The sequence below is a fragment of the Narcine bancroftii genome, chromosome 5, assembly GCF_036971445.1.
Source record: "Narcine bancroftii isolate sNarBan1 chromosome 5, sNarBan1.hap1, whole genome shotgun sequence".
Lineage (NCBI taxonomy): Eukaryota > Metazoa > Chordata > Chondrichthyes > Torpediniformes > Narcinidae > Narcine > Narcine bancroftii.
The window spans coordinates 231,845,736-231,865,588 of NC_091473.1; the positions used below are offsets into that span (position 1 = coordinate 231,845,736).

General features: G+C 37.1%; 1 protein-coding gene across 7 annotated transcripts in view; it reads right to left on the bottom strand.

Annotated features, from left to right (window-relative positions):
• Positions 1-4,385: 4,385 nt before the first annotated feature.
• Positions 4,386-19,853, bottom strand: part of LOC138765026 (neuron navigator 1-like) — a 674,255-nt gene continuing 658,787 nt past the window's right edge. For 5 of the 7 annotated variants that reach the window (XM_069941669.1, XM_069941665.1, XM_069941666.1 and 2 more), the window contains 4 exons: positions 17,833-18,029; positions 13,640-13,758; positions 10,646-10,843; positions 7,903-9,407 (listed from right to left, as the gene is read on the bottom strand). In XM_069941669.1, the coding sequence (XP_069797770.1) occupies positions 9,300-9,407; positions 10,646-10,843; positions 13,640-13,758; positions 17,833-18,029 (622 nt within the window). In that variant the 3' untranslated portion in view covers positions 7,903-9,299. Of the gene's footprint in view, positions 6,135-6,782; positions 6,853-7,902; positions 9,408-10,645; positions 10,844-13,639; positions 13,759-17,832; positions 18,030-19,853 lie in introns of those variants that run through there. The other 2 variants (XM_069941670.1, XM_069941668.1) reach the window with 2 other exon arrangements.

Below are 19,853 nucleotides of genomic sequence, written 5' to 3' on the forward strand. Positions count from 1 at the left end.
ATTCAGAGCTTAATTATACACAAACTGTGAATGTGTTATTCATCTAATAATCCACTAGACTTGGCAGAAGTTTTAGGCTAATAATTTAGAGTGTCCCATTTTATAGTTGTGTTTGACAGTAATGTCAACCTTACATATTCAAATGAAAAGATTTGGAACATGTGATTAACTATTCTCGCATTTAAAGCGTAGTTCCAGCAACATGGAGTTGTTCTAATTACAGAAAGTCTTGATGTTAATACAATGAAACAAACTTTCAGATTCGAAATAAAATTATATTCTAGTATCTAATTCTTTACAGAAGTATTTGACTGATTGGAGTAAAAATAGCTTAAATAAATGTTTTCCCATCACTAGACACTTTAAAAAGGAAATTTTTCTTAAGTGAAGTTGTTAACATTAGGATTTTACTGTCAACTGCAGCATGGGCATGCATTACTCCAGCATTTTTTTTTAATTGCAAGTGTTCATCACATGCAATTGAAACTGGACTACATGTTCATTGAAAGTCATGGAATGATATTTAGAACCTACTAGGTTAAATAATCTGAAAGTGATCAATGAAAATAAACTAATCTCACACCAGAGGGTAGCTAAAATTAAAACCAGGAATCATACGTCCTCATTTTTAAAAGAATGCTCCCTGAGCTGTCAATGAAGTTGGCTGTACTTGTGAAGAGCAGGAGTTTGGGACCCAGTCCTTGAAATGACAGTACCAGGTTAAATTTCAATCTTCTGTTCTTTTTAGTTGTGGAAATGAGGCCAACATTCTAACAACATTGTTTCCATCTGGGAATAATGCTGAAACACAGAAGAATACACAATATATAAAATATGCCACATTAAACACATGAATAAAATTTATCTCGGGGTAAAAATGGAAAAGTATAAGCTGAAGCATCTTTACTGCGAGGAGTATCCCTTATATTCAATTTCAATCCCCTTGTTATTATCATACCTTAGAATATTTCATCTTTATAACAATGCAATTTATATTAAATGGTTGAGAATATCTTATTGTACTGATATCTGACAAGGGTGACACGGTTGGTGTAGTGGTTAGCGCAATGCCTTTACAGCTGCAACGATCGGGACCAGGGTTTGAATCCCATGCTGTCTGTCAGGAGTTCTCCCTGCATCTGTGTGGGTTTTCCCCGGGAGCTCCATTTTTCTCCCACCCTTCAAAACGTACTAGGGCTGTAGGTCAATCGGCAGCATGGAGTCGTGGGCTGTAATTGCCTGCTACTGTGCTATAAGTCTAAATTTAATTTTAAAAATTAAAAAAAAAACTTGAGGCTACAAAGTCATCCATGTCAATGATGCTAAAAGCATTACACAACTCTAGCGTGTTCTGCTCTTTCGTTTGTGTGTGAATGGAATTAATTTTAGGGTAGGGAACCACTTGCTGACATTACTGACCAGGGATGACCTTCCAGCACAAAAATCTGATGGATGGATTTTTCTGACAGATTGATTTTATCTTCCACGTTTGGTATGAATGGCCAACATTGTCAGCAGAGATGTACTTTGTTTAGTTTTGTAGCTTTCTGTAATTTTTTTTGGATCTTATTAAAACTGTAGATCAGTAACAAGAATTATGGCTCAGATGCTGCACAGATGATAGGACCCCCTTTGCATCTCAACAAAGAAATATGGAACTATCAATGTTTACAGTGGCTATGTTGGGCCACACCTGACATCCTCATAACTTCATCCAAAAAAGAGGCAGTTATTTGGCTGAATTATAACTAGGTTCATGACTATGACTTGGTTTCAAATAAACATTCATCAAGGTTATTTAAGTTAATTTCATGCCAAGTTGGCCAAAAAAAATTACGATATTTTTTTCGGAAATGGATCCAAATCTCATGAAATAAAAAAAAATAATAATACAGTATTATTTCCACAATAGAAATGTCGACTTAATTGTTTTTGTTCAGTCATCTTTCTTTGAAGTCCTTAGTTGTCCATGTACACTGATATTCAACTTGACTATTCACTAATGTCTTACAGCACATAAGAACGTCACTTTGGGACATGACTACACAGATGAACACAGGATAATAAAGGGGCTGGAAATAAAACTGATAAACCTTCCAGGTATTAGATATGAACTGTAGCCTGAGGAGAAACTCTTCTTTGAGTGTGGAGAAAACACTTAATGAGCACAGCTCTCAGTACCTTTGAAGCAAATAATGGGAAATTGTATTACTCAATAATGCAATCAGTATTGTCTATACAAAGTGTTTTAAACACTCATGAATCAGAGCACACTGAAAACAAGTTAATCTTGAAAATGGTTAGCAGTTCATGTTAGGTTATGTTACATTTTGTGCTTATGGTCAGAGAACCCTCTAAGTACTCTATTTTATCAAATCAGACAAGCAGGGTGAACTTTGAAATAAATTCTAATTTCAATACAATTCCTCGTAACATTAAGGAATATATTTTGTAAAGGGTGAGAGATATCTTTCCAAATTGCATTTCTCAATGGGACAGCGGGGAGCTCATTATCACTAATTGTCAATGTTGTAAAATTAAGTTGCAGATTAGCCATCCAATATAGAAAACACACACCATCTTAATTTAGAAATGAAAATTGACCAATTTCAAAATAATCTACTCCACAGAAAATATCTCCTTATGCAAAAACTAACACTCTTGACACATTGACATCATGAGTGGAAGTCACAGAGATATGGACAGGGGCAGTCGTTCCCTAAATGAAAAATTGTTCATTGCAACATTTTACACATGATGGAGTTGGAGTTTATTATTTCCCCCCTTAAAAAAAACTAGGACTAATTTAGCTCAAAATTTAAATTACCACCGCATTTTTTAAATGAGAGATTATTCCAAAGTCATTTATATTAATGAAAACCATCACCAATAACTACAGCATAATTTATATGTTAAAATCCAGTTAGATCAAATAATTAGTAGAAATATTGAAAGGTTCATTCATCCATCTGTGGAGTGTATGCTGAATGCAAAAATAATCCTTCTGTCCTGCAAGGCAGTACGTGCCCATTCTTCTTTCCTCTGAAAGGTCAGGTAAAAATGAACCAGACGACAAATCTTTGACAGTGGCAGTCTTTCAACATGCTATATTAATTTTAGATTTCTAATTTTCTAAGTTTCTCTATTTATCTTGCAATATAAAATTTTGTTTGTTGTTTGAAACAATGTTATTGTGTTAGTAACTGTACTACATCAACAATAACACTTAGGAGAACTATCCAAAAATTATTTCAAGTAGGGTTGAACTTACCAGGAGGAAAATACGCAAAAACCTTGTTCATTATAAATAAATGGGCTTTGTTAACTTACCATTCATAATTGTAAACATGCTACATTTATTTCCCCACACATAGAGATCAGATCTGAAAATTTTCACATTTTTCCAATCACGTCTTGGAATAGTTTGTTGTAAATAAGATATTGTAGATTGTGATTTTAGTGTTCATATATTCAAGTCATAGCTCTAGATTTTACACATCAACAGTGAGATGGAACTACTCTGCTTGTTCATTGACTATTTAGGCAATATATACCTTGGATGGCAAAGTATTAAAAAGAATGAGGCAAAATGAAGTCAGAAGGTAGTAATTTCCTTGGAATGTTGATATCCTTGATTTGCATTGCATTTAAATTTCATTTTTATTGGATCACGGCATTAGTTCTACCTGATTAGTGCACATTAGCTTGAAGTGTTCGGTTTTGTATTGCTACATTATTGTGAGAAATAAAGTGAAACGGTGATTTATTTGTATGTGCAGATAAAAATTCAGGAATGGCTTCAATTCTTTGGTAATGAAGCAATCTTTAAGTAGATTAAATTCACTGCAGAATCTAAAGAAAAATTGGTATTGAAACATTTAAGATAAGTTGTGAATTATGTCATGGAAAATTTTTAAGTATTTGAATAATTTGATTAAGGATAACCACCATGTTCAAGGATGTAAAGTACAATAACTTGGAAGTTATTGGGACTTCAGTCATAGATAAGTTTACAATTTGCAAAAAAAAAATTGTGTATAGATAATAGATTGAATTAAACAAAATATTAATGTAATAGTAATGCATTTGGTGGGGGGGGGTGGTCACAGACTATATAAGCAGTGTATACTTGATGCTTTACAGATTTCTGTTGTTTTTAATTCTCTCTGTGACCATGTGGGTTTTTCCAAGGAACATTTATTTCAAACTACATCCCAAAATTGCACATTTTGCTACGTTAATTGGCTACTGTACTACCCCTAATGCAGATGGTGCCAAAAAAAAATCAGGGGAGTGGATGGATATGTGAGTGGCAAGAGGTTACAGAGAAATAAATCAGGAAATGGCACTGATGTGAGTGCTCTAAGAGGCAGCATGGATTTAATGTGCTAAATGATTGTCCTCTGTATTATATGAAACACATGGTGAAAGTCCAAGCCACACCCATACTGATAGTCAGTATAGGAAGGCAAACCAAACTGATGGAATGAATGATGAGAATGAAATTAGTTAAGGTTGATGATTAGATTTAATCAATAACCAGAAAAATCACAGAAAACTGTGAAAAAGCTCAATCAGAAACAATATAAAAGTAAACTTAAAAATGCTGCCTTTTACATCTTAAGGAAGAGCATAGACGAGAAATTCACTATCTGCTGTTGGTGCTATATGCCCAATGTAATACTGAAATTTGGTTCCATTGACGTCAATAAAATTTGTAAGAAAAATCCAATTCACTTGACGCAACATCAAACATTTAGCCCATTTAGCAGGAGGTGAATCTCTTCTCACGCAGTTTTTATTGCAAAAGCTCCAAGTAATTACTTAAGCTGTTGGTGTTCTTAATATCGAAGATGAAGTAGTTCAGAAGAAATCAAAATATTACATTTATGCAACTATTTTCAAAAGTTGCTTATTTGTATTATCATAAACATAAAGAAAACATATTGTGCTATATATAAAAAAAACCCCTGCTCTTAGCATTATGGGTCATCTGTGGTACCACACGAGACACATATAGAGTAGCCATTGACATACAAGGTGTATACCCCAAAACAGATAATACTTAGAAGGAATTAAAATTTTGATTGTTGTACATCTTCAAATTCCTATTTATAAATTTATTTTAGGTAATCTCTGGGAAGAGATAGTTTGGCCCCTTGTTCATAGTTGAATGCAGGGGGATCTTATGAAACTAATTAAGTTAAATTGGGTTGTTGAAGAAGGGAATATAATTTGTTCCTGAGGTTAACAATTTGTTTTCATAATGTACACTTTCCCCTCCCTCAACTGCCCATAATTAAAAAGCTTTCTTGTTTGAAGAATTATAAACGGAAACCAGTACTTAAAGGGTTCCTATAATACATGCCAACAACGAGTGGATCCAAAATTTAAAAAAAAAACGTGTCGGTTTTAAATTCAGGATACAAAAATGTTTCAATGACAATGTGCACCATTTTAGCACTTGGGAAATAATAAATTCCTGTTTTAGTGGTTTCACTATTTTTCACATTTTAGCTGTGCTTTTTTTTTGCACACAAACTGTGTGGACGAATGAGGTTTTGAGCATTAAAATCTGCAAAGATTGGTGGAGAGGTCTTTCAGTCAAGCACCAGTGTGGCATCTGAGATGATAGCAGTCGTGGAACAGCGACGGCTCCTATAATTATTTGAGTTTGAGATTGGAGTTAATCTTAATAAAAGCTCACTAAAATATTATTTGTTTCTGCTTAAATGATTGCCATGCACTTTTGAAGATTGAATTATAAGGTACAAACACAGCATTAAAAGTCCATACAGTTAGATGGTATTTTTTTCCTTCCAGATGGCTAGGTGATATGATTTACAATGAATGATCACAGTTAACTTACATATGATTTTGGGCCTTAAACCTACAATTTTACCCATCAATTAATTTAGCCCCCTACCTAACTACGTCTATCACAGAATATACATCTGCTTCAGGACTACAATATTCAAAATGTAGTTATGACACAAGTAAAAACAAGATGGCTCCCATATTCCTTGCTTTCTTTTCTTTCAATGTGTTGATTGCAAAGATGATTCCAATACATTGTCTCCTTCACAACTTTGGGTGTAATTGGCTGCCTCCTGGAGCCTCAGTAGCATATTCATCTGTCAATGTAAAAGAGAAGGGGTGTTTCACATTGAACTGCAGAACATTTGATCGGTATCACTCGAAGAGATGAAACAGGTCGCTGTTATTCGCTGCGATATTGGTTTTGCTCATAACCAGTCACCAGCCAAGGTTACACAACACATTTCTCCACACAGCATTGTCTTGGCCAGGCAGGCTTGTAAAAGGGGGTCTCGCAAGTCATGATGCCCAACAAACTGGGATATCTAAAATTTTATCAGTTTTAGAATCCTTGATCTGTCGTGTTCATGGGTGAAATGAGTGAGGGTTTTTTCCTATGGTCCCTATGCTGTCTAAGAGCAATGGAAATTCCAGGCTTTTTGGTTTAAACTGAATCTCAAGATTTTATGTAACTGAAATTATTTTAAAAGCTATGAAAAAACAATTAATTAAACTGATTAATGTTTGTGTTATCATACCGCAGTGAACTGGGATTCACTGGTCGGGTGTTGTGCTGATGGCTGGCCCTGCCTCCCGGCTCCGCCCCCATCTGCTCACTTATAACCCGGGTTTCCCACCTAAACCCAGAACCCTTCTGAAGAATACTACCCTAACCTTGGTTATAAGCTAATAAAATCATTTGTTCTACCTCCAGCTGTGAGAGCTTTTATTCAGGCTACACATACCGGAGTTTCATTCTTTGCATCCACTTTAAAAGAAATAAACCTTCATAAATGTGCCCTTGGTGTCCTTGTGCTGAAAAAAAAGTGGCATAATTTGAAGTACTTCCATGAATGTTGACAAATAGAAACAATTAGAAGAAAGTTGGCATAGGGTTTAGTTTGATTTGGAGGTCCAGGCAGTTTACTGGGTAGGGAGGGCTGCTTCTGCAAAGTTTTAAAACAAATATAAGGGACTCCAGCTACTTCAATGTGTTGGAGAATTTGTGGTTGATAAAAGCCATTGCTTTCAGGATCTGTATTGTTTTTAATGATGAATTTAAAAAATATACCATTTAGAGCAGTTTCACCAATCTTTTGCCCATAGTCTCAATCTGTGAGTCATGACTCTGTAATGTAACAAGTTGCTTAGTTTTCTGACCCTGTAATTATTTGCAGCTTTGCCTTCTTTATTTGGCAATGCTCAATATTACTATACGTATGTTTTCATCCTCTGCCCCCCCTCCCATTTCCCAGCCTCCTTGGGGGGGGACACAGCATATTTAATGGGGGAAGGGAGGGGCACGGACTCAAATCATAAAATATTTTTAATGTTTCTTTAGAAGTATAGAAGAAACCAACTAAGTAACTGCTTTATAGGGAAGGGGACCCATAAATTGAGAGCAGAGTCCTGAGGGTGTCATAGCCAAAAAAACAAAGGTTGAGAATGGATGATTTACAGTATGATGTGACATTAACATTTAGATAAGGAAACTGAAGAAAACATATGAAGATATTGCAGAAATTCTTCTTCCCGCAACATTAATAAAGAATTGAGAACAAATTCAATCGTATAACAAATAGTATCACAGCTTGTCTAACTTTAGTCACCAATTGCAGAACAAATTGGTTATGGCGGCCAAATCGGACTCTCCAAGGAAAGTAACAGCAATTATTTTTACTTGTAACTTACTGACCTTTATAAAAGAATAAGCATTAATTAGCTGGAGGATCTGAACATCAGTTTTTGCTTTGAACTTCAGGTTTTCACAGGTAATAACAGCACAGTTGTTTGCACCTGATAGTGGTCTTCTCTTTCTTTTACAATATTTTTATTGAGTTTAACATATAAATCCTACATACAAAGTCTTTTAATAACAGGTCATATCATACACATATGGATAGAAAATAAGTAAAACTACATTGGCTATCCCTTGATCTAAACAAAGGGTAATTTAATGATAAGATCGATGACAACCATGTTAAGCCCATACTTACCAGGTTAACCTAAAAATGATTTAAAAAACCCCCCAAAAAAACTAAAACTAAATCTAATCTACCCCCTCCCTCTAATCAAGATTACCTTGTACAACAAGATGTAAAGATATGGATCAAATAGTGACCTTCAGACACTAGACAGTGGCCTTCTCATGCCCAGTTTTGCAGTCAGCATTCAGTGCATGAAACAAGCTTCACTAAACAATCACCTATTGAGCATTACTATATAAAGTAGGCAAAGCTGCAATTAATTACAGGGTCAGATCCCTTTTTAGAAAATGAAACAACTTGTTACATTACAGACTCATGACATACAGAGTGAGGCTGTGGGGAACGGTTGGTGAAACTGTGAACATTTCTCTGCAAAACTTTTACTGACTCCGTCATTCCAACACCTTCACAGGTGTTCACAGCAGAATTCCCAAAGATGCAGTTACCAGTTTGCCACTGTGCCTCCAACTGCACTCTTTGCTGGTCCCCTCATTGAGCTCAGCATGGCTCCATGCGAATATCCTGCACCCGCAGGCCTCCTGTGCAGCCTACTTCACTGTTAATGTTAGTGGAAGAAAAGGTTTGCAGAGGTCTTTAGTGAAATATTAGATAATTTTTTTTATATTATAATTTTGTTTCATGTTACGTTATTTTATATGCCTTAGATCTAATTTAACCTCATCTTTAATCATTTTAATCATATTGTTTTGAACATTTGAAACATTCAAGTATTTGAAGCATTTGACAAATTTGAATGAGTTTGGGGTCATGAGTCAGCCAGGGGTCACAGGCTTAGCCAGCTGCAAATGTCTTTTTCTCCCTCGATGTTGAGCGGAGTTTGTTCTGACCACCCCTAACCTCCAGCATGTGAACAAATTACATCATTCTGCAGGGCTTCTCAGGAGAGGATCAGAAAGAGTAGAAGTCTGGATTTCTCTACAAAGGTTCAGAATTTATATGGCCAGCACTCGACATCGGGTGCTCATTACTGACTGTAAATTCTGACAACAAGACTTTAATGATAAGTATAATCCTATATTAAAGTGTAGACAAAGCTTATTATATTCAAAAACATCACTATATTATTATTTTCTGAGCTATATCTTCGTCATAAACAAATACATTTGAATTCTTAAAAGGACCATTTTAGGTTACAACAAAAAAAATTACATGAAATGGGGTTTAATTTAATATAACGTGCAACTGTTAGCAATCTCATTTCTTGTCCATTAAATAATAACTAGCACAGTTGGTGAAACTGTGAGCACAACATTATTAGAGCGCCAGCGACCTGGGTTCGAATCTTGTGTGGTCTGTAAGGAGTTTGTATGCTCTGCCCATGTCTGCGTGGGTTTCCTTTGGGTGCTCTGGTCTCCTCTCACCCTTCAAAAACATACAGGAGTTGCAGGTTAATTGGGTATAATTGGGTGGGCTGGAAGGGTCTGTTACCATGGTGTATGTTAAAATTAGAAAAAGGTATATAAAAAGAATATTCCCAGTCCAATTATATGGAACAGAACATCTGTTATTACTCCCCAAACAATGTAAATAAATATTAAAGTATACATGCATTAAGAAACCAATGTAATTTCCAATCTAGTCAAAAGAATTTTCACTGGAGTAAGATGCAAGAGTTGAGCTGACAAGTCATTCACAAATTGCCCATGAGAACCATCTCTTGCTCTTTGAATGGAAATCATTAGGGTTAGGGTTAACCCTAACCCTTCCTGGCCCCTGTAGAAGCTGATTTTGTTAAAGGTTCCTTCCCTTGATGTATTATATCCCTATTCTTAAATAAAACACCATATGGAAAGGGAAACTGTTAACTTGTTAACTCAAAGACACTTCACCAGTCTTGTTTCTGCCCTTTCCCATCTTCAACCTGAAATAGTAACTTCTTTCCACTGATGTTAACTAACTTGGGTATTTGCAATGTTTACTTTTAACTTATGCATGACATTTCAGTGTGGATCACGGACACTGATTCATGGCTGACATTCAAAAGAAATTAAAAACTGAGAAAAAAAGTCTAACCAATTTGGTGGATGTAGATCAGGGGTGAGGAACCTTTTTTTTAAAAACTCACATTCCACCTTAAGTATTCCCTATGCCATAAGTGCTCTGTGATTGGCAAGGGATTGCTTAAGGTGGTATGTGAGTGGAAAGGGAAGGTTGAGAACCACTGCTCTAGACTCAATTTTTACCAAAATATTTTGCTTGAGAATAATTCTCATTGGCCCATTTCCTTTGGAGTTATGCAACCATGCACATAGCAAGTCAATTGGGTTTTCAAACTGTTTTTCTTCCCTATCACATACCACATCAAGCGATCCCTTACTAATCACAGAGCACTTATGGCATAGGGATTGCTTAAGGTGGAATGTGAGTTGTTTTTTAAAAAGTTGTCCATACCTGCTATAAATGGATCTCAAAGATTTAAAGACATTATTCAAAAACAGAAATTAATCCAACTAAACTATTGTTTCTCACCAATAAGTGAAGTGTAAAAGTGGTCACAGATATTAAGAGCTATTTTATATACATGCCTAATTTTCCCCTAGAGTTCATGCATTTCAAAATCCCACCACCAATAAATAATAAGGCAATGATGCTAAGCTTACAAGTGGGTCAGATTCAATTGAAGTAGGTGCCGTCTCTTTAATCTTTCTTTCATCTGCAGGAGGTCCTGTAACATGAGATCCTATGCTCGGAGGAGGCAAATGGAAGATCTTGGAGCAGTCTTGCGAAGCAGTTGACCAAGGTAGAGTATCTTGAACCCACTGAGCAGGGTCTTCCCACACAGCCTTTCTTCCATAGGTCTAAGGAATTTGGAAAAAAAGCTGCATTCATATAATTGCATCCAACAACTCAGAAAATGTTTGAAACTAAATTCATTTGGGAATTTACGGAGAAATGTACCATATAATTTTTTGATCAAATTTTTATCTTCAATTTGATTCAAGAGAATGGACAGCATGGTTTGGCGTGGTGGTTATTCCAATGGCTTTACAGCACCAGCGATTGGATCCGGTCTGTGAGGAATTTGTACGATCTTCCCGTGTCTGCATGGGTTTTCCCCGGGGGCTCCGGTTACCTCCCACCATTGTGAAACATACTGCGGGTATAGGTAAACTGGATGTAAATTGGGCAGCAAGGATTCATGGGCTGAAATGGCCTATTACTGTGCTGTATGTCCAAATTTAATTTTTAAAAAATTACAAATCTTTTAGTTTTTTTTAAATATTATTTGCTCTCTTCATTTTAAAGTTCATCCTTTCCTTCCTAATGACTTTCTTACAGAGTGCAGAGAAGGTTCACAAGAATGTTGACAGGATTTCAGGGTCTGAGTTACAGGGAAAGGTTGTGCAGACTGGGGCTTTTTTCTCTGGATCGTAGAAGATTGAGAGGGGACTTGATAGAGGTGTTTAAGATTTTAAAAGGGACAGACAGAGTAAATGTGGATAGGCTTTTTCAATTAAGAAAGGGGGAGATTCAAACTAGAGGACATGGTTTAAGATTGAAGGGGGAAAATTATAAGGGGAACATGAGGGGAAATTTCTTTACGCAGAGGGTGGTAGGGATGTGGAATGAGCTTCCGGCCGACGTGGTCGAGGCGGGATCATTGCTTACATTTAAGGAAAGACTGGATCGTTACATGGATAGGAGGGGACTAGAGGGGTATGGACCGGGTGCTGGTCAGTGGGACTAGGAGGGTGGGGATTTGCTACGGCATGGACTAGTAGGGCCGAACTGGCCTGTTCTGTGCTGTAAGTGGTTATATGGTTATATGGAAATTTTCCCAGTCCCCTCCCTGCCCACTAATTTTTGCATCATACTCTTTCTTTTGCTTTTACTTTGGCTTTCACTTGTCTCAGCCACAGTTCTGTCATTTTTGCATTCAAATATTTCTTCCATTTTAGAATATACCTGTGCTGCACCTTCTCGATTTCTCACAGAAACTCCAGCCCTCCTTCCAGCTAGTGTGCCTAACAAATCAACTTTGACCAGTTCCTCTCTCTTATCCCTTTGTTCTGTGGGTATACGGACACATCTCATTTTAGTTTGTCCTTCTCAAACTGCAGGGTGAATTCTATCATATTATGATCTCTGCCTCCTAAGGATTCCCTTAACTTCAGCTTCCTTATCAACTCTGGTTCAATGCCTAATACCCAGACCAGAATTGCCACAAGCTGTTCGGAAAAGCCACCCTGAAAGAATTCAATGAATTCTTTCTCATGAAATCCAGCACTCACCTGATTTTCCTACTCAACCTGCACATTGAATTTCCCCATGACTTATGTAACAAATGGCCTTCTTTTGCATGCCTTCTCTATCTCCTTCTGTAGACTGCACTCTGTATCTGTGTTTCCTTTACTTAAATATAGGTACCATATTTCCAGTGCTCTTGCCATTGGGCACCTCTCCAGTGGTCAATAAAGATTGAAATATCTCCATCAAAGTTCGAGCAATCTTCCCCTTGCTTTCCTTAGCAACCTGTGAAACATCTCATCATACCTTAGTGATTTCATCCATCTTCCTCTTCTCCAAGACATTTAGCACATCTTTCATTTTCATCAGTCTGTATATGCTAGAATATATCTATTCACTTACTGAAATCTGCAACTATAATGTCTTCCTCCTATACAGATGAGAAGTATTTAGGACTTCAGAGAGACAGACTGGCTTCACACGTGGATTGGTATTTTGGTCCACACTCATATCCTGGTGATTCTCTTGTTCTTATTAAACAGAAAATACCATGCCATTTTCCATAAGTTTGTCTGATAGTGATATTTCATAGCATCCCTTTACCTTCCAAATTTCTTTTTAAAGTAATCCCTGATACATTTCATTCTCTTGAAGACCTATACCTGTTTTCAATGTTTCACACCTGCCATATGTTTCTTTCACATTTCTTCAGCAAACTCTCAATATCCATTGACATCCAATATTTCCTGAGTTTGCCTTTCTAACCTTTCTCACTTGCAGGAACATGTTGGCTCTGAACTCTCACTTTTAAAAGACATTCTCATGGAATGGGTGCTTAACAACTCTCAGCCTACTCTTACCAGGTCTTGTCTTATAATATTGAAATCAGCCTTCCTCAGTTCACCCCTTTAGTTTTTGGACTACCTTTATCTCTTGGCAAAACTATCTTGCAACGATTAGAGCCCTGGTGACTATTCCAAAATTGCTCAGCACAGACAGTTGCTTGGTTTTATCCCCTACGATGAGGCCGAGTCCTACCCCTTCTCTCACTGGGCTATCAAAAGCACTGGCTCAATGACTCTCCTGGAAGAGTGAAAGCAGCTTAACAGGGGAATAAACTAAACATTAATTTTACAACAAAACAAGAGCAACCAATATCATGGTGTTAGCCGCGTGCAATTGTAAATTAGATTTCTCCATTTAAAAAAATTTGCACTATCACTCTTGTAAAATATTTATTTACAGGCACATTTTTTCACCACCTCCTTAAATAATACTGAAGGCCCAAGAATCGTATTTCAACTATTTCAGGGAGAAACCCATAAAAGTGAAATTATGCGACCATAACATTCGATTTAATTAAAGAAAATGATCGCTATTTCAATATCATTTCTATATCTAATCACCTTAACTCCATCATTAACTCCTTCCTGAAGATAAGGAAGGATGGAATAATTCCAAAGGTCAATGAACCATTCTCTAAATTCAGCCACGTTGACAGGAGAAGATAGAAAAAAGCAGGGACCTGGAAGAGAATAAATAGTCATAGACAATGAATAAATTATATAGTGTTAATGATACATATTAGATTCATTAAAAGTCTTAAACTATAATTGCCATGGAATTTAATAAGACAAAAAAAACCTCCTGAGGTTTAAATATATCCTGAAATAATGCCATTGGCTAAATAGTTGTTTAAATCATTACCTCTACTTATTGGGCCCCAAATTATTTCTGAAATCATGCAACAGAAAACATGACATCAAATTTGGTGCACTTATAATCAATTTCAATAAAACCTGACCACCAAGGATTTCTGGGTGATTTATTTTGCATCTCCAGTATTTTTCATTCAATTTTCAATGGTAGAAATGTGTTAACAGATGTAGTAGAGTGTTTCTGAAAAGAATGAAATGTTTTTTTTGGTAAACCATTGCTGTGTATAATTATCTGGTCAGGCACACCTGTTGGCTGGTTGTTCCCGTGGCCCCTCCCCATATAACGGCGACTGTTCTGCAGCCCCCCTGCAGATCAGCGCAGGACAGCCGAACAGTACGGATGCATTTGTGTTGGCTTCTCTACAATAGACTTTTGGGTAATTTATGGTGCATCAGTTTTAATCCACAATCTTTTGTCAGATTCCACCACATTGGACTAAAATCCAAACACTGACGCTATCAGCTCTTTAATGAGATTATGGAAATGTAGAGGAGAAAGAAAAGAATTACAATCCACATGTTTACTTCAGCCTGTACACCTGCTGCTTCACTCCCTCTCTGAATATTCGATTCTAATACTGGGCTCAGATTCTGAACTGAACAACTAGGTTTGAATCAGAAATTAGAATCCGTAAAAAAAAATGCAATGGGAAGATATTTCCATTCATAGCCCAAATAAAACCTTCATCGAGAGGATCGACAGCATGTCTTATCAATTGATTTCAAATTGACTTTACTCAGCCTCTCCTTTCTTTTCATGCATTATGCTACTATACTTTTGCTTTCACTTAAGTAATTTATTATAAGAAAGTACTTTTAAGCCTTTGTAGATTAATTATGCAAAAGGAAATCAAATGAAAGTTTCATTTGGCCTGTTTCTGTCATTCAGTATCTCAATGTGGACAAACTTTAATTTCTGAAGCTGATGTACAGGGAGTAAAATAATTAGTTACCTACCTCTGCTTGAAATAAAAGTAGTTGGTAGATAATTTAACCAAAGTGACATCTTCCTCTTTGGAAGACCATAGTCAGTACGAATTGGAAACAACATCACTGACAATCAACACAGATGTACTGCAAGGATGTGTGCTTACTCACTGCTCTACTCACTCTATACCCATGACTGTGTGGGTAGGCATAATTCAAAGGCTATCTGCAAATTGGTCAACATCTCTGAGGGTCTGTTCTGGTGCCTCCATGTCGAGGCAATAACGAGTAAGATTTGCAGCGGATATACTTTGTGAGGAGTTTGAGGAGATTCGGTACACCACCAAAGACACTTGAAAACATCTATAGGCATACCATGGAGACCATTCTGTCTGGTTGCTTCACTGTTTGGTATTGCGGGGCCAATGCTCAGGACAAGGAAAAACACCAGCGGGTATTTAACTCAGTTTGTGACATCACGGGCATCAGTCTTCAAAGGACAGCTTCTTCCCCTCTGCCATTAGTTTCTTGAATGAACAATGAACCACAGACTCGACTTCACTTTGTCTTTTTCTTGCAATATTTTTATTTATTTTGTAAGGTGGTTTAAAGACATTTTTGCACTGTCATGTTGCTACAAAATGAATTTTGTGACATGTTCATGATAATAAATTCTGTCTGAATGTTACAATTGTCCCTATTTCTACAAGTTCCTCTTGCAGCTCATTCCATATACCCACCACCCTCTATGTGAAGAAGTTTCATTTTAAATCTTTCTCTTTTGACCTTAAACCTTTGCCCTCTCATGTTAGTTGCTTCTACCCTGAGAAGAACATGACTATTTACCTTACCTAGACCTCTCATGATTTCATAAACTCTGCAAGGATTCCCCTGTCTCCTTAATCTTGTCCTACATTCCAGAAAGAAAATCCCAACCATTCCTGATAGTTCAATCCCAACCATTCCTGATAGTTCAATCCCAGTAATACTCATGATGTTTTCCTGCACCCTTTACAGCTTAATGATGTTAATGATATCATGAATGATCTGTTTCCTGCAGTCAGGTAACCAAAACTGTGAAAAAATTCTCCAAGTGCAGTCTCACCAGAATCTTGTACAGTTGTAATGTGACATCCCAGTTCCTGCACTCAGTCCCTTGACCGATGAAGGAAACATGCCAAATGCATTTTTTCACCATCCTCACTGAATCACCACTTCCGTTAAGTCTCTTTGTTCTACAGTACTCTTTAGGGTGCGTCTATTCATCATTTACTGTAAGTCCAGCCCTGGTTTACTTAACCGAAATGCAACACTTCACACTTGTCCAAGTTCAATTCGGTCAAGGTATTGTTTGGCATGCTTTTCTTGTTCTTCTAGAACCTGTTATAACCTTAGATCATTTTCTTCACTGTCCTTATTCCACCATTTTTGCTGTCATCTGAAAATTTACTATCCATGCTAACTACATTGTTATTAATATCTTTCTTTGGCTTGGCTTCGCGGACGAAGATTTATGGAGGGGTAAATGTCCACGTCAGCTGCAGGCTCGTTTGTGGCTGACAAGTCCGATGCGGGACAGGCAGACATTATTAATATAGATGACAAACAACTGTGGATCTTGCACTATGTTATTTATTTTGAAATATGGCTTATAGAAATGTTTGCACTGTGATCCTGTGGCAAAACAATGAGTTTCATGATATGTTCATGAAAATAAAATCTGATTCTGAATCTATTCTTTTGATTAATTACAGACTTTTAAGAAAAGCACAGCTTCCATTCCTAATTGGTCAAAATCAGCAGCTTTCCCTCAGCATTTTATTCAACCACCTGACGGATATTCATGTTGTTGCTGCGGACGGACAGAATTCAGGGGCAGCACATTTAACATATTATATTCACCACTGCAACAGTTACATTTCCTTGGGCAACTAGAGAGAGGAAATAAATGCTATCCTTTTCACCAAATACCCATAGACCCCAAAAACGAGAAAATATAAAGGAGTAGCCACATCTTCTTAAAAAAGCATGAAACTCTCTGTACCAATGGTTTGGATATTGACTTATTGACATTTTTAAGGCTGGTGTTGATCAGTTCTTACTGGATAATAACTGCGAGGGATTTCGAACAAAGATGGGAAAAGGAACTGAGGACCTTTAGCCATGGTCTGATTGAATTGTGAAATAGGATGGAAAGACAGAATGACCTCCTCCTTTTTAGAGTTGGACAGACTTTAATGGCAAAGTCAGCTGAAAAGATCACTGGGGGCTCTCCTCTTACCATGATGGATATCCACCACACACAGTGCATGCAGAAAGCAATAAACATTGTGAAGGACTTCACATAGTGCTAAACTGCTTTCCGTTCTGCCATCTTGTAGGAGGTACTGTAGCACTTGGGCCCTTATGTCCAGATTGGGCAACAGTTTTTTCCCCTCAAGTCAGGCTCCTGAATTCCCAGAACATAGGTGGACAGTGAACCGTGGAATTTTACTGTATATGTTTTAATATTTTAACTTCTATTTTTATGTAAACCTGCTCCATGGTCCTGGAGAAACACTATTTCATCTCGACCGTGCAATACAGGGGTATGAACAACACATAAAGGGGACTTTTTTTTGACTTGACTTGCTAGAGCAAATTACAGAAGTTAGCTGATGCAACCAGATTTCAAGTCAACTATCTTGCTTTTTGCACAAATTGTATTCGACACAAAAAGAAATATTGGTTTGGTTCAGTTCTGTGAATGTTTTTCAAAGTTCTAATGAAATTTCAATACAATGGGTCAAAGTTCCCACAAACAAGTTCCTAATATGATGAACAGTGTCTGATTTCTGTAAATTTATTTGATTAAATATCAAATGCATAGCCATCACAATAATTTAGGTTAAATTATCATAATTTTCTGATGTGTATTAAACACCTTCTAATATCATCCATGCAACAGTACTTACCAATGAGGAAGTCAGATGTACTGTGCATTTCCAGAAATGTGTGCAGATGATACCATAACTTAGGCACCCAGTTAAGAATATTGAGGATTTCATTATTGTTCGCATTTGCAACATTCTCTGATTCAATTAACTTTCGTTGCAAGTAGCGACTAAGGAATCCATTAGCAGGCTCCGCATTGTTCGAAAATGGCACCAACCTAGGGATCACAATTGCATGTCATGCTATGATTTTTGCAATTACAGAAATTTATCTTGTTTTAAGCCCGCAAAGAAAATACCATGCATTTTGGTTTCTGTTCCTACTCTGGTTCTCTATAGTTATACTATCAATTTGAAGAAATCTAATTGTCCCAGTCACAATTACCAATATAATTTTGTTGTGGAGTTAACGTATATTTTGGCGTACAAGTCGTGAAATGCTAAGAAAAAAATCAAAAAGGGGGAGTCGACATGTGCCAGATAACTTTTGAGTCCTTAAATCTGATAAAATCAGATTGACGTCAATTCGGCATATAAGTCAATGCTGGAAGCATCTCCCCACCACCTGCGCCGCCACTCCCCGATACCTCCCCACCATTGGGCAGCACCATAACTGCTCCTACTTGGAAGCCTGAGGTCACCATCGCCGCTGCTGCCTGGTAGGCCAAGGTTCTTGCTACTGCCAGGAGTATGATGTCGCTGTTCCCGCTCTGCGGGCCATCGGTGCTCCTGCCCGGTAGGCCAAATTTAAAAAAAATTATTTAATTTATAGCTTGCTTACTTGTGATTGGGGTGTTTTAAAATAAAAAGAGGGTTATTCCTGGAAGGCCCGGACAGCCTGAAAAATGAGGGTCGACTTATATGTCGGATATAGCATAAAACACAAAAATAGGCCGAAAAATAGTGGGTTTACTTATATGGGAATCTACTTATATGCCAAAATATACGGTAATCAATTATTTGCCCAGGTACCTTTCCATTTAACTTTCTTGAATCATCAGTTTTTAAAAATGCCAATCTGAACATAATATACGAAACGTTGCCTCTGGCATCAAGTTAATACATGTACATCTCAACACATGTTCAAATAATTACAAGTTCTTAAAAATTCTGGGAAATTTGCAAATATTGCTTTACAGGATTCCTGACCTCAAAGCCAAGTCCCAAATTGAAGGATGTGGCTGCGGCTGCCTACATTGTAAGGATTCGTCCAACCAGATCCACAAACCAGAAGATTGCGGCACCAGCATGTGGCTTCATAGTGAGTTTGTGAAGAAAATATCTTCTTTTAATCAAAAAACACAAAAATGCTGGAGAAACTGCAGGTTGAACAGTGCCTTTATGTAGCAATCCCTTCTGCACCTGATCATCTATCTTGGGAAAAGTCTTCAGGTGTTCTGTTCAGATCTGCAGTGTTAACGACTATACTCCTCAGATAACAGATGCATTGCCACAGGGACCAATTCCTTGATGCCTGATGTTGAACAGATCTCACAAAAGATCCAGTGAAACCTTGCTCAAATGACATTTAAAAGGCCAGTGTTATTTGAAACAGGGTGGGTGGTGAATGAAAATCCCAGTGTTTCAGGAGTGAATGCTAAATTATACCCATTCCCAGAGAATAGAAAATTTCTGTCATTTCCAGCACTAAGGCAGAAAAATACAGAACAGGGTAAGATCAAATTCTGAGGAAGATCAGAAAAGGAGCATGTAAAAGTAGCTAACAATTTCTATCAATTATGTCATAGGGCAGAGGTCAACAATCAAAATTTGAATTTAGATTTGTTGAGGGCACATTTGTAGATCTTGAACATTCATAGTTTACATTAATGATATTAGTGAACATCATTGTCTGAAGTAATTTTAAACTCAGAGGCCCAGAATTTGCTGCAATAACACTGTGGTGCAACACAGCATGTACTGTACAGGCTGGAACACCTTCAACTCTGGAACTCCTCCCTGTAAGATTCCCATATAAAGGCTGGTCTGCCCTAGTCTCCTCTCTTCATACCAGCCTTGGAACTGGACCAGCAGAATGTGAA